Genomic DNA, 13929 nt, shown 5'->3' with positions numbered 1-13929 from the left:
CCTGCCGCCCCGCCCCGTCCTGTTGCCCCGCCCCGTCCCGTTGCCCCGCCCCGTCCCGCTGCCCCGCCCCTCCGGTTGCCCCGCCCCATCCAGCACTCCCACACCGCCCCGTTCCTCTGCCCCGCCCCGTCCTGCTCCCCCGCCCCGTCCCGTTCTGCTGCCCCGCCGCGTCCTGCTGCCCCGCCCCTCTAGTTGCCCCGCCCCATCCTGTTCTCCCGCCTAGCCCCGTTCCGCTGCCTCGCCCAGTCCTGCTCTCGGGCCCCGCCCCGTTCCGCTGCCCAGCCCCGTCCTGCTCTCCAGCCTCGCTCCATCCCGCCGCCCCGCCCCGTCCCGCTCCGTTCAGCTGCTCAGCCCCGCCGGTACCCACTAGCTAGTGGCCGCCGCGGACACCATGGGGACCGCCTCGTCGCTCGTGAGCCCCGCGGGCGGGGAGGTGATCGAGGACACGTACGGGGCGGGCGGCGGCGAGGCTTGCGAGATCCCGGTGGAGGTGAAGCCCAAGGCCCGCCTGCTACGCAACTCGTTCCGCCGAGGCGCGGGGGCGGCGGCGGGGTCCGGGCCGGGGTCGCTTCCCCGCGGGGCAGGCGCGGGCGGGCTGCTGGGGGCCAGCTTCAAGTCCACCGGCTCGTCGGTGCCCGAGCTGGAGTACGCGGCGGCCGAGTACGAGCGGCTCAAGAAGGAGTACGAGATCTTCCGCGTCAGCAAGAACCAGGAGTTGTTGTCCATGGGCCGCCGCGAGGCCAAGCTGGACACAGAGAACAAGCGGCTGCGGGCCGAACTGCAGGTAACGCCAGGCCGGGCCGCGCCGCGCCGCGCCGCGACGCCGGGAGACCCCTGGGAAGCACGACCGTCCTCCTCCTTCTCCAAACCAAGCGGCTTTGAAAGTTCGGCGGAAACTGCGTATTTTAATTTGAGAGGCCATATTCTCTTCGAGTCTGAAATGATTCCTTAATTCCCTCCCCTTTATCTGTCTCTTTTTTTGGAGACAGGGTCTCGCTGCGGTGGCACGATCGCGGCTCACTGCAGCCTGGAACTCCTGGCTCAACGATCCTCACGCCTTGGCCTCCTAAAGTTCTGGGATCACAGGAGTGAGCCACCGCGCCTGGCCCCCGCTTTTCTATTTCTGGTTTATTTATTCAGACACCTAGAAGAAATTAGCCATAAAGTGTCCTGAGGAGGCAAATGCCAATCTCCAGCTCCACTCCGGCCCCCGCGCCCACCCCCTCAGAAGGCTGGTGACATCTGTTGAAGCAACTCAACAAACTCTTCCTAGGAGTTTTATCCTCCCCCTCCCTATAAAAATTTTGCCTGGGGCTCCAAAGTGGGGCTCATGTGTCGGTTTCTTTGTGAAGTTTCATGGCTCTTGCATTGTAATGGTCTTGACATGAAATTTTCTGGAAGCCTCCTGATTCTCGCCATCTTAACTGCTATGATTGAAAACCTTTTCTAGATGTAGTCAAATTTCCTTAGTCCATTTGATTAATTTACTCTAAAATTAATTATTGCATGCCCTCCATGTAGCAGGTCCATTATAATTCACTAAAATAGTATATAAAGCAGCCGGGCGTGGTGGCTCACGCCTGTAATCCCAACAGTTTGCGAGGCGTAGGCGGGCGGATGACCTGAGGTCAGGAGTTCGAGATCAGCCTGGCCAACATGGTGAAACTCCGTCTCTACTAAAAATACAAAAATTAGCTGCGCATGGTGGCAGGCGCCTGTAATCCCAGCTACTCGGGAGGCTGAGGCAGGAGAATGGCGTGAACTCAGGAGGCGGAGGTTGCAGTGAGCCGAGATTGCACCATTGCATTCCAACCTGGGCAACAGAGCGAGACTCCGTCTCAAAAAAAAAAAAAAAAAAAAAAAGCATATAAAGCAAGAGGTTGCTTTTCTGTGAGCAAATCTCTAAGACTTTTTGCCATCAGTTTGGGGCCCCTCTGATCGTTGTTGTGTCGTTTGTTTATTCTTCACTGTGGGAGAGACTTCTAGGCAGCCTAAGAGTTCCTGGAGTCGTTACAGTAGGGGTGAAATAAATACCTCAGACTGATTTTTCTAAAAGAGAAAAAGCCTCCTGTCTTCAAGACTAGACGTTCTTCTAGTCAGGTTTCGTTGTTGTTTTTATTTTTAAACTCCCTCATTAGCGGTTGTGTAATTCATGTGGTTGTCTGGGAAGAAGTCCGTATAGCAGTTTATCTGTTGTCTTATCAGTTTTCCTACTGGGCAGCCTTAATGCACTTGCATGTATAAAACGGACTCGCGCATTTCAAGTATCTGATTTAATGTGTCCAAGCCACTGCCCGACAGACATTGTACGTTGGAAACAACTGCACGGTGGGGGTAGAAAAGGCCAGACCAAACAGGGCGGGGTGCAATAAGGGTTGGCAAGTGTCACAGTCACTCCTGTCACAAGTCCTGATTTCCTGTGAAACATACTGGTTCCTTTCTCACATATCGAGGCATGAAAAAACTCTTCTATATTTCATTCATTGAGTCAGACATTTACTGGAGACCTGCAGCGTACCAGGCACTGTGAAGTGCCCAAGGGATGGTGAGATGAATAAGACATAGTGCCAAGGGGCACACAGTCTCCTAGTACTAAGTATCCTTCAAGTTAAGCCTTATAAAATGTAATGTTTACTATCACAAAGATTGGAAAGGCATAAAGAAGTTTAAGAACTGATGCAGTGTTTCAAAAAAAGTTAATGTCCATTGAAAGCTTAATGTTGAAGTCTTTATTTGTTGTAGTTCCAGCATGCTTGCGGTTTTTTTCCATTATGTTTTGAATAAAATGGCAACATGAAGTTCCTGATAATTGGTAAAATAATAAGTAGACTTAAAATTCTAAGATACGTAACATATATATATATATAAGAATGTAAAATTGGGGAGCAAGACTATTTTTGTTAGGAAATAACGAGGTAAATTATTGTAGGCACTTCAAAAAACATACCAGAAGATACTTCGAGAAAAAGAAAGTGCTTTAGAAGCAAAATACCAAGCAATGGAGAGAGCAGCAACATTTGAACATGACAGAGATAAAGTTAAAAGGCAATTCAAGGTAAATTCCTTACATTTTTACCCCCAAAGCAACATGGAATAAAACAGTATATTCTAAAAGTGTATATAATATATAATGTGGTGAATAAATAGAAGTAAGTTATGTAGGATTCATGAAAATTGTAAGAATTAGCGTAGGGCACTTTCACATTTTTCAGTTAGATGTGGTAAACTTGAGATCATTTCAAAGAAAAATGTATGAAAGTGAACATTTTAATAACAATTTCGAAAAGAAGGGAAGCGTTTCTGTATGGGGAAAAGCATGTGGAAATGTTTAGGGATGTTGTATTATTGGTATTTAGTGGGAAAGAGAAACAGATTTCCTAAACGTCATGCAGTGCACATGACAGACCCACACCACGGACATGCATCCTGCTGGAATTCCAGTGGCTTCCAGTTGCAAAACAGTAAGGTAAAGGTACTGGGACATTCACTCTACGAAAGGGGACATCGAGGACCAAATGAATATTGGTTTTATGAATGAAATATTTTTCCCTTAAAGTTGATGACACAACTTTTTGATTATAAAAAAACTTTCGAAATTAAAATTATTCTTTTTAAAGATTTTTAGAGAGACCAAAGAAAATGAAATTCAGGACTTACTGAGGGCCAAGAGGGAGTTGGAGAGCAAACTTCAGAGGCTACAGGCTCAGGGCATCCAAGTATTTGATCCTGGGGAGTCTGATTCAGATGACAACTGTACAGATGTCACTGGTAAGTGTATATCCTATTTATATTTTGAGCTTTCAACATAGCTCTAATGACATGTAGAGCCAACTTTGGATTCTGCTAGATTTCTTTTACTTATCTATATTAGGTTATCACTTTAACTATTGTTGCAAATAGAGTCATGCATTCTTTCTGTCAGCTGCTAAGACACCTCTTCTCCACGAAGTGTATGAATTTGGGGACTAAAGTTCCTTCTACTTTGTCACTCTGCCAACCCTAACCCATAACTTTTATTCTCTGGTCTAAGATAGCTATCCCAGCTCCCACCAGCACATCTGCATTTTAGCCAGGGGAAAGAAGGAAGGGGAGAACACATTCCTTTCCCAGAAAGCACAACCTAAGATGACTTCTCAAATCCCATTAGTCAGAACTATACCTGGGAAGACTGGGTAGTGTAATCAGCAGCCAGGCAGACAAGAGTCCAACTCAAATGTAGGGTTCTGTTACTGAAGAAAGAAGAGGAGAATGGGTATTGGAGTTCGTAGTCTCTGCAGTGTTATTTCTTTACATAATGATGTATTCTTTGCAACTATCATTTAGAATACTTGCATTATAGTTCACTGAGTTGTTTCCAGTATAGCTTTGTGAACTATTCAAAAAGTATTTGTTTTATAATTACATAAAATATGTTTTTCTGGAAATAAAGAAAAGCTTGAGATCACAGAGTGAAAGGATTTACGTATTCTAAGAAAATGTTAATAAAGTGTGATTGATACTGAAAAATGAAAAAGATTCTATTTTAAAATGCAGTGGAAAAATGTAATCACCCTCCCATTTATAATGAACTGTAAGTATATTCCCACAAATGGATGCATTTTGGAGTAAAATATAGTAACTGACAGTTCCTTCTTAATTTTCATTTTAGTATCATTGGAATCTGACCAACATCCTGGAATTTTTATTGCTAACTTTTTTTTTTTTTTTTTTTTGAGATGCCATTCTCCTGCCTCAGCCTCCCAAGTAGCGTGAGCCACCGTGCCCGGCCTTTATTGCTAACTTTTAAGGAAAAAAATGAAGGCTGGGTGCGGTGGCTCATGCCTGTAATCCCAGTACTTGAGGAGGCCGAGGCGGGCAGATCACAAGGTCAAGAGATCAAGACCATCCTGGCCAACATGGTGAAACCCTGTCTTTATTGAATACAAAAATTAGCTGGGCGTGGTGGCGTGTGCCTGTAGTCCCATCTACTCAGGAGGCTGAGTCAGGAGAATCGCTTGAACCCAGGAGATGGAGGTTGCAGTGAGCCAAGATCGCGCCACTGCACTCCAGCGTGGCGACAGAACAAGACTCCATCTCAAACAAAAAAGTGATTGTTAACAGCCAAGAGTAGCTGAGAAAATGCTTTTTTATACCCCAACACAAGTCTTAGTGATTATTTCAGTATTGACATATTCAAATGTACAGTGTGTCAAAACTATTGTAATTGTCTCGGCAAATTAGAAACAAATTCCTTTCTAGGTCTTTTTTCTTCGTATTTTGTGTTAAATAGGAAGAAGGAACACTTGAGGGGGTATGTCACCCATTTGAGACTCAAAGAGCTACAAATAGTAAGCTCAGTTTTGCCAGAGATGTAGACATTCTGGCAAATATAATTTATTAGAAAATCATCAAGTTCATAAGTTCTTAATGATTCAGACATTAATTTTGTTGCTCTAGGAGGTTGAGAAGGATGTACTCCCTGCTGTAAAGAGTTTATGTCCTGATAAATTATGAATATTTTTATATTTATGTGTGTTAGTAACAGTCTACCTTTGAGGCTTTTTTCCTTCAGATTTTAATTGATGCCTAAGCTGTACAGTTAGAAATGGTTTTTAGAATTTTTTTTGTAAAATGTTTTTAACTTCCCTCTTATTATGATTTCTTTTTTATTGTTTCTTGTTTCTTTTCATCTTTCTCTTTTTAATCCGCTCTTTGAATTTGAGATGATAACCAGAATTATGTTAATCAGTATCTTTGTACTTTGACAAAAGTCAATGGCAAAGTATTTTCAAAATCGTTTGAATATTTATAATATTTTAGTATTTTTTAAAATTAGAAATCCTGTTCAGTACATGTGATGAGGTTTTGAACATTCAGTAAGTTGGCTTTCACAAGATAAAAATCTCTTGCTGAACAGCTGCTGGAACCCAGTGTGAATATTGGACTGGCGGAGCCTTGGGAAGTGAACCTTCCATAGGAAGCATGATCCAGCTTCAGCAGTCCTTCAGAGGCCCTGAGTTTGCCCATAGTTCTATAGATGTGGAAGGACCCTTTGCAAATGTTAACAGAGGTAATACATGCTCTTTGTCAATTATTTGCCTAGTGGTAGTGATTGTTCATGTTTTATAATCTTGTGCTAGAACTATTAATACCATTAGCAAAGCATGAAATTTGTGTTCCTAGTGCTTTCCATTGACAAACCATCATACAGTGGGGCTGTAACTAACAAGGAAGGACGAGGTTACATAATTTAGATGGGGATCAGATGGTACTCCTGCCAGCCTGGCCTGCCAGGTTCTGGTAACTGTGTTCTGGTCTGAATTGTCCGGTGTTTTAGTTGAGCAGCAAATCTAATGTAGATTAACTGAAAAATAGTAAGTTTTAATCTTTCCCTCTGCTTCTTTGATAGTGCTGAAGATTAGTGCAGGTTATGGAGCAAAATACCAAAAAGCTCTATTAGGTAATATAGTACAGTTTTCCCTCCATATCCACAGATCCACTCAACCACTGATCAAAAATATTTGGAAAAATAACAAAGAAAATAACAGTATAACAATAAAAATAGAAATAAGAAACATTACAGTATAACAACTATTTACATAGCATTTACATTACATTAGGCATTGTAAATAACTAGAGATTATTTAAAGCAGGGGTATCCAATCTTTTAGCTTCTTTTAGCTTCCCTGGTCCACAGTGAAAGAAGAAGAATTGTCTTGACCACAAGTAAAATACACTAATACTAATGATAGCTGATGAACTAAAAAAAAAAAATTGCAAAAAAGTCTTATAATGTTGTGCTGGGCTGCAAAGCCATCCTGGGCCACATGAGGCCCACGGGCCGCGGATTGGACAAACTTGATTTAAAGTGTATGGGAGGATGTGCGTAGTTTATGTGCAAATACCACATGATTTTATATAAGGGACCTGAGCATCTGTGGATTTGGTATGTGAGGGGAAGTGCTGGTACCAGTCCTCCACTGATACCAAGGGACAACTGTATTCATACCCAAAAGTATATTTTCATTATTTTTACATAACACAGTGTCCAGAATAGCTCTAAGATCTGTTTAGAATTTCAATATCAGTGCAGACCTAAGAAGTTATAAGTAGCTCTACTCTTTTTCCTTAAAACCATACAATTATTTCTCTATCAGCAAAATGAAAATCGTTTTTAAAATTGTGCTTCTTGAACTAGCCAAATATATGTTAAATTTTTATTCTCACTAAATATAGTTAGCATAAGGCTACTTTTCATTTTATGCCATTCTTGAGCTTTCTTTTAACTCAATATATTTCAAGAATAATAAGAAAGTAAAGCTACAGATCCTCTTGGTAATGTAGGCTAACTTCAAGTAACAAACTAATCAAATAACTCATGTAAAATTTTTTCATGACACTTGACTGGAACCACTGGTGCCTCAGGGAAGACCACTGGTGACATTCATTGCTTCAAGTCCTAGGATAGAATTTGTGTTTAGAAAACTAATTGCCTTTGAATATATTACTCTAGAAGCTATGGCAGTATTAACATGTAAGATGAGATTCCATTCTATGATACCTGTTATGATTTTTAAACTTTTTTAGAATGATCAAATGTGTTCTGGTAATTTTTTCATGAACTTGAGCAATTTTATTTTCAGATGATTGGGATATTGCTGTAGCTAGTTTATTACAAGTTACTCCTCTGTTTTCACATTCTCTGTGGAGTAACACTGTCAGATGTTACCTCATTTATACAGATGAAACCCAGCCTGAGATGGATCTTTTCCTTAAGGTGAGGATATTTATAAATTCTGTATCCACCAATTTAAAATATAAGTTAATATTATATTCTGTTTCTGATACTACTGTATCTAAACCAAATAGTTTCCTACTAGATTTTATGTCTTAAAGAATAGGCAGCGTCTTGGGCTTTTCTTAAGAGAAAATATTTTTCAGTATTATATGCAAAGAAAGGTAGTGAATTGAGGGTTTATTTATTTATGTTTACTTTCTGGAATTAACTTTCCTAGGATGGGAGCTAGGACAGAAAAAGAAGGTTTTAACTTGTTTTAGTGAGTTTCAAATGTCAGACTAAGGTGTTGGAACTTTCTGGAGTTTTTTTGTGTGTGTGTGTTTGGTTGTTTTGAGACAGTGTCTTGCTCTGTTGCCTGGGCTGGAGGGCAGTGGCACAGTCATAGCTCACTGTAGCCTCAAACTCATGAGCTCAAGCAGTCCTCCCACCCAGTCCTCCATAACAGCTAGGACTACTACAGGCACACACCACCAAATATGGCTAATTTAATTTTTTTTTTTTTTTTTTTTTTGGTAGAGAAAGGGTCTCATTGTGTTGCCTAGGCTTTTTTGTGAAATTTTGCATATTCTCCACAATAAGACTCTTGTTGATTGTGTCTGCTTTAGTTACTCTCTCTGCCAGCTCTATCCTTGAGTCTGTCTCAGGTAATAAAATTTTCTCCCTACCATGGTTTAAATTTTCCAAGGCAGCCGTTGGAGTTATTCTAAGGCAGGGATCACTATAGCCTGTTGGTGAAATCTGGCCTGCTGCCTGTTTTAAATGGCCCAGAGATAAGATTGGTTTTCACATTTTAAGTGGTAGAAAAAATCAAAAGGAGATTAATGCTTTATGACGTGAAAATTATATGAAATACAAATTTTAGTGTCTATCAAGTTTATTGGAACATTGCCGCACTCATTTGTTTACATATCATCCATGGCGGCACTACACCACCAATTCAATGGCAGAGTAATTGTGATGGAAGCCAAATAAACCACAAAGATCCCTGCTAAAACAGCCAAGTTGTTAAGCGATTATTATTGTTGCAGAAATATTTGCTATCTAACCCTTTATATAAAAAGCTTGCCTACCAGTGTTCCAAGGGAATTTTATAGAATGTGTGTCACATGCTATACTTGCTATATTAACATCTTCCCTGTTGTTGATTACCAAACTCATCTAGCTTTCCTTTGTGATATTATTCAATTTTAGTAAAAAGATAAAATATTTTAAAGCCCAAAGCTTCCATCCAGTAATTGAATATGTTATTCCCAAGGACATTTTGAGGGTATTACTAATTTCTTTCATCATAATAGTCATCGTTACTTACTATGTTAATTGTAGATTTATGTGTTTTTAACTTACATCTCTCTGCTTTAGCGTTCTGATGTATCATAGTGGATGTTTTTTACTATACAGATCTATGGATCTATATTTTGCACTCTTTATGACAATAAAACAGATTGTTCATGGTAATAATACCAAAAAGAAACAAATACCAAAGCAAAATAGCCTAATACTGTCTCCTGTTGTTCTAGGTTTATTATGAAATAAGTCATCTTCTGAGCTAGAAAAAAGGCCAGGTTGCTAAGCTATTATTATTTGTATTTGAGAGAAACATGCCTTTTCTCTTTAAAATTTTCTTTAAAATGTGATTATTTTTAAAAGTTTATATTAAAAGATACCCAGTATAACCTGTTTTAAAGCATACTTTTTATTTTGAGTAGTATGAATCTCACTTGATCTTTAGTTAAATGCATTAAGCTTTTATATGTTTTCATTTGTTTTTAGGACTATTCACCTAAACTTAAGAGAATGTGCGAGACAATGGGATATTTTTTCCATGCTGTTTATTTTCCAATAGATGTTGAAAATCAATACCTCACTGTAAGAAAATGGGAAATTGAGAAAAGTTCTTTAGTTATTTTATTTATTCACTTAACATTACCAAGGTAAGCTGAAAAAAATGTAATTTATTATAAGCAGTAAACTGTAAATAGAATTGAGGTTGCCAAATAAGCTTCAAAGATAAATTTTAATTGCATCCTTATAATAAAAAAATCCATGAAATTCAATTAATTCTACAACTGTTTTGTACTTAAATAAAATCAAGAATGAAAAGTTTTATGCTGTTAGACTTTTTTCATAGGTCATATGATCAACATCATTAATTTATAACTTATTTTAATCAGAGTTTGGCAAATATAGCCCAAGGGCCAAATCTAGCCAGGAGTCTGCTTTTGTAAATAAAGTTTTATTGGAACACAGCCACATTCATTCATTCATTCATTCATTCATATATTTTCTTTTTTCTTTCTTTCTTTTTTTTTTTTTTTTTTTTTTTGAGACAGAGTCTTGTTCTGTCGCCCAGGCTGGAGTGCAGTGATGCGACCTCGGCTCACTGCAAGCTCTGCTTCCCGGGTTCACGCCATTCTTCTGCCTCAGCCTCCCGAGTAGCTGGGACTACAAGCGCCTGCCACCATGCCCAGCTAATTTTTTGTATTTTTAGTAGAGATGGGGTTTCACCGTGCTAGTCAGGGTGGTCTCGATCTCCTGACCTTGTGATCTGCCCACCTTGGCCTCCCAAAGTGCTGGGATTACAGGCATGAGCCACCACACCTGGCCCATTCATGTATTTTCTACAGCTGCTTTCATACTATAATAGCAAAGTTGAAGCCTTACAACAGAAACCATATGTCCTACAAAACCTGAACTGTTTACTATCTGACCTTTTACAGAAAAAGTTAATAACTCCTAATTTCAATAAGCAACATTAACCTTCATTGTTTTTTTTCTTTGGATACAAACTGAGAGGTATTTGAACTATATATGTTACATATGAAGTTCATGTACTTGATCACTTGTATAGGTGTTGAATCATAATTTACATGCTGTGAGGAGCTTACTGTTTAAATAGACCCAGTAAAGTGAACAATGTCCTTATAATGTGAATATAATCATGCTAATGAATCTTGTCTGCAAGTAAAGATTTTTTTTTCACCAGTTAGATATAAAGGACAAAATAAGTTTAATAAGAGGCTAATTTTTCTTTCTAGATTTACTGTCTAAATTTAACCTTTCCAAAGCATTTTGCTTTTTTATTTTTAATTGTGGACGAACTCTGACTTTAACTGTGTATAGATATATGTAGGGCCTTAAGTTTCACCAGTTTCCCTACAGTATAACGCATTTGTGACCCTTAAGACTTTGCCTAGTGGCCAGGTGAACAGGCAACTACCTGGTCAATAAGCCTTCATCCAGAATATGTTTAAGGAGTTCTTCAACTTGATTGCCTTCAGTTGGGTTTCATTGCTATCCACCCCTTCCTTTTTCTTTCCCGGTTTTTATATTTATTAAGGATATATCTTGTCTTATTACTTAATGATTGAGTAGTTTTTTTTTATCTTACTTGGTAATATGTTATTTGTTGTTACCTTATTTTTTCTAATTCTTATCTTTAATCCATACAACCATTTTGTTTTTCTTTACATTAAAGAAACTTTCTGGGTGACAGAGCATAACCCTGTTTCAGAAACAAACCAAAAAAACCCTTACTTTTTAAATAAAACATTGTATACATTATTTTTACACTTTTAACATTTATTTTTCTTTTCCAATTTTAAACTCTTCTTAATGTTTTCCTCTCCATTTATTTCATATTTTATTACTTTTGCTTAGTAGTTTTCAGTTTATCTCCTTTTAGTAAAATTTTATATTGTACATTTTTAAAAATTTTATTCTTGTTAAATAAGGATTTTAATTTCTTAAATTTAATAATTTTAGTCTCTACTTTGGCTTTATTTTACTTAAACTTTTCTTATTCCAGCTGCTTATTATTTTATTATTTGTTTCTTTCATGCCTGTCAAGAGGTACGGCAGTGGGGATGGGCTCTACACCACAAACGGGCTGTTGGAGCCTTTGTTTCTCTCAAATTGCGCCTTCACCTACCCCAGTGACTACCCCATCCTTCCCAAAAGATGAATCTAGAAAAGCTTCTCCTGAGCAGCTTGGAAGCTCCATGGGGAAACACTTTCCTGGTCAATAACTATTCCCTGTGTGCAGATGGTATCCACAGAGTTATTTGAAGATAGTGTTCACTGGCTTCTCACACTATTCAGGTCTCTTACAAGAAATTATGAAGCTCAAAATGTATGGTTTTAGGGTATGAAATGATTGGATTTGGAGCAGCTATGCTACCAACATGCTTAGTTGTAGGCGGGGAAGGTAGGCAGGAGGTCACGCTTAGTGAGGTGCACAGGCACGGTGCCTCTCAGTGTCACCGGAGAAGGTGCATTAGAGGGAAATGGCCAGGCTCCTGCACTGCTTTTCCAGGGGTTCTTGTTTAATGCCTTTGATTTGACCCGCCTCCCTTCATGGAAGGAGAAAAATCCTGGGAGAAATCTACAGTGAAGGATGGGAACTGAAATATGGCGAGTCCAGGAGAGGCTGGCTGAGTAGGAATATTCCAGATAAAGGTTTTAAAATGAGGAATTATTTGCCCATGATTGGCCCTCCTTCATTACATCAGCACCCTTGCTGGGCAGACCAGACTCACTAAGAATGCTTGAACCTACGTAGAAGGAGGAGAAGGAGAGGTGCCTCTCCGCACAGCAGCACGGCAGCACAGAGGGGCGACTGGGACTGTTTTCCTCAGGGCATCATCAGTCTTTCTCAAGGGATGGGGAGGCTTCCGCGCCTAAAGGGTAGTTCAGTCGGCCGGGCGCGGTGGCTCAAGCCTGTAATCCCAGCACTTTGGGAGGCCGAGACGGGCGGATCACGAGGTCAGGAGATCGAGACCATCCTGGCTAACACGGTGAAACCCCGTCTCTACTAAAAATACAAAAAACTAGCCGGGCGAGGTGGCAGGCGCCTGTAGTCCCAGCTACTCGGGAGGCTGAGGCAGGAGAATGGCGTAAACCCGGGAGGCGGAGCTTGCAGTGAGCTGAGATCCGGCCACTGCACTCCAGCCTGGGCTACAGAGCAAGACTCTGTCTCAAAAAAAAAAAGAAAAAAAAAAAAAAAAAATGGGTAGTTCAGTCACCTTTCAGGACTTCTTAGGCCCTATTATTGGTTTCGTTCGTTTTTGTTTGTTTGTTTGTTTGTTTGTTTACCAGATCGCCTATAGAGTTTCCTTACAGAATTTAGGCGAGTGGAAGCTCTTGTTTGTTCTATAATTGAACTTTCCTCATTATGCCTCAGCCTCACTGTTTTAACTCCTCCAGCCCCACAAAGCTGCATCTTCTCTAGCAGCTCCTCCCGTACATTTTTGTCTACTGAGGCTACTTTCTGAAGGAATCCTAAAGTGCAGTTTATCCACATATTAGCTGGCCTGTCATACTGTCTAACTTCAGCAGTTATCAACTCATGACCAGTTGTTTCATCTGTAGCATCTGCTTCCGTTCCACCAAATTATTTGATTAAAATCCCAGAGATCATATCATTTTATCTGAGCCCCATGGGTCAGTTTTGTAGGGAATGTTTTGAAATATGGACATGTGCCTGAACAGCACACCCACTCTTTGGTCTTCTAATGGGCCACAGACTTTTCCCCCAAAGCACTGACAGATGAATCATTGAAATTCCAAAATTCTAGAGAACGTGGTCAGAGTGATTTTAACATAGAAAACTTCTGTGGTTTGGGTAGAATGGATTGGCACAGAAATATACAATAGAATGTTTCTTAATTTTTAATAATTTGGTCTAGTAGTCTAATTTGCAAATTCTGAATCATATAGTATCACCCTTCTACACATACACACACACACCCCACACACAAAATTTGTTTCTCTAGACAACTTTCATTTAATGCTTTCTAGAAAGGGGAATTGGTTGCAGTGTCCTTTGTTGTGTAGAAAACCCCAGTAGATGTGGGCTGCACGCCTTGGCTCATGCCTGTAATCCCCGCATTTTGGGAGGCCAAGGTGAGAGGATCCCTTGAGGCCAGGAATTCAAGACTTGCCTGGACAACATGGTGAAACCCCATCTCTACAAAAAATACAAAAATTTGCTGGGTGTGGTGGCATGTGCCTGTGGGCCTAGCTACTCTGGAGGCTGAGGTGGGAGGATCACTTGAGCCCAGGAGGTTGAAGCTGCAGTGAGCTGTGATTGTACCACTGCATACCAGGCTGGGTGACAGAGTAAGACTCTGTCAAAAAAAAAAAAAAGAAAAAAA

At 40.3% G+C, this 13929-nt stretch overlaps 1 protein-coding gene across 16 annotated transcripts in view; it reads left to right on the top strand.

The window, feature by feature from the left end:
- Positions 1 to 286: 286 nt before the first annotated feature.
- NPHP3 (nephrocystin 3) overlaps positions 287 to 13929 on the top strand; it is a 48984-nt gene continuing 35341 nt past the window's right edge. For 14 of the 16 annotated variants that reach the window (XR_012430698.1, XR_012430697.1, XR_012430694.1 and 11 more), the window contains exons 1-6: positions 287 to 784; positions 2930 to 3055; positions 3618 to 3768; positions 5897 to 6049; positions 7623 to 7756; positions 9548 to 9708. Coding sequence is in view for 8 of the 16 variants with exons in the window: in XM_045386985.3 (XP_045242920.2) it covers positions 392 to 784; positions 2930 to 3055; positions 3618 to 3768; positions 5897 to 6049; positions 7623 to 7756; positions 9548 to 9708 (1118 nt within the window). In the remaining 8 variants the exon portion in view is untranslated. The remainder of the gene's footprint in view (positions 785 to 2929; positions 3056 to 3617; positions 3769 to 5896; positions 6050 to 7622; positions 7757 to 9547; positions 9709 to 13929) is intronic. The other 2 variants (XM_074031050.1, XM_074031051.1) reach the window with 2 other exon arrangements.

Source organism: Macaca fascicularis, chromosome 2 (genome assembly GCF_037993035.2).
Source record: "Macaca fascicularis isolate 582-1 chromosome 2, T2T-MFA8v1.1".
NCBI classification, from domain to species: Eukaryota; Metazoa; Chordata; class Mammalia; order Primates; family Cercopithecidae; genus Macaca; species Macaca fascicularis.
The sequence above is the reverse complement of the archived record's forward strand: the minus strand, read 5'-3'. Positions and strand labels throughout refer to the sequence as shown.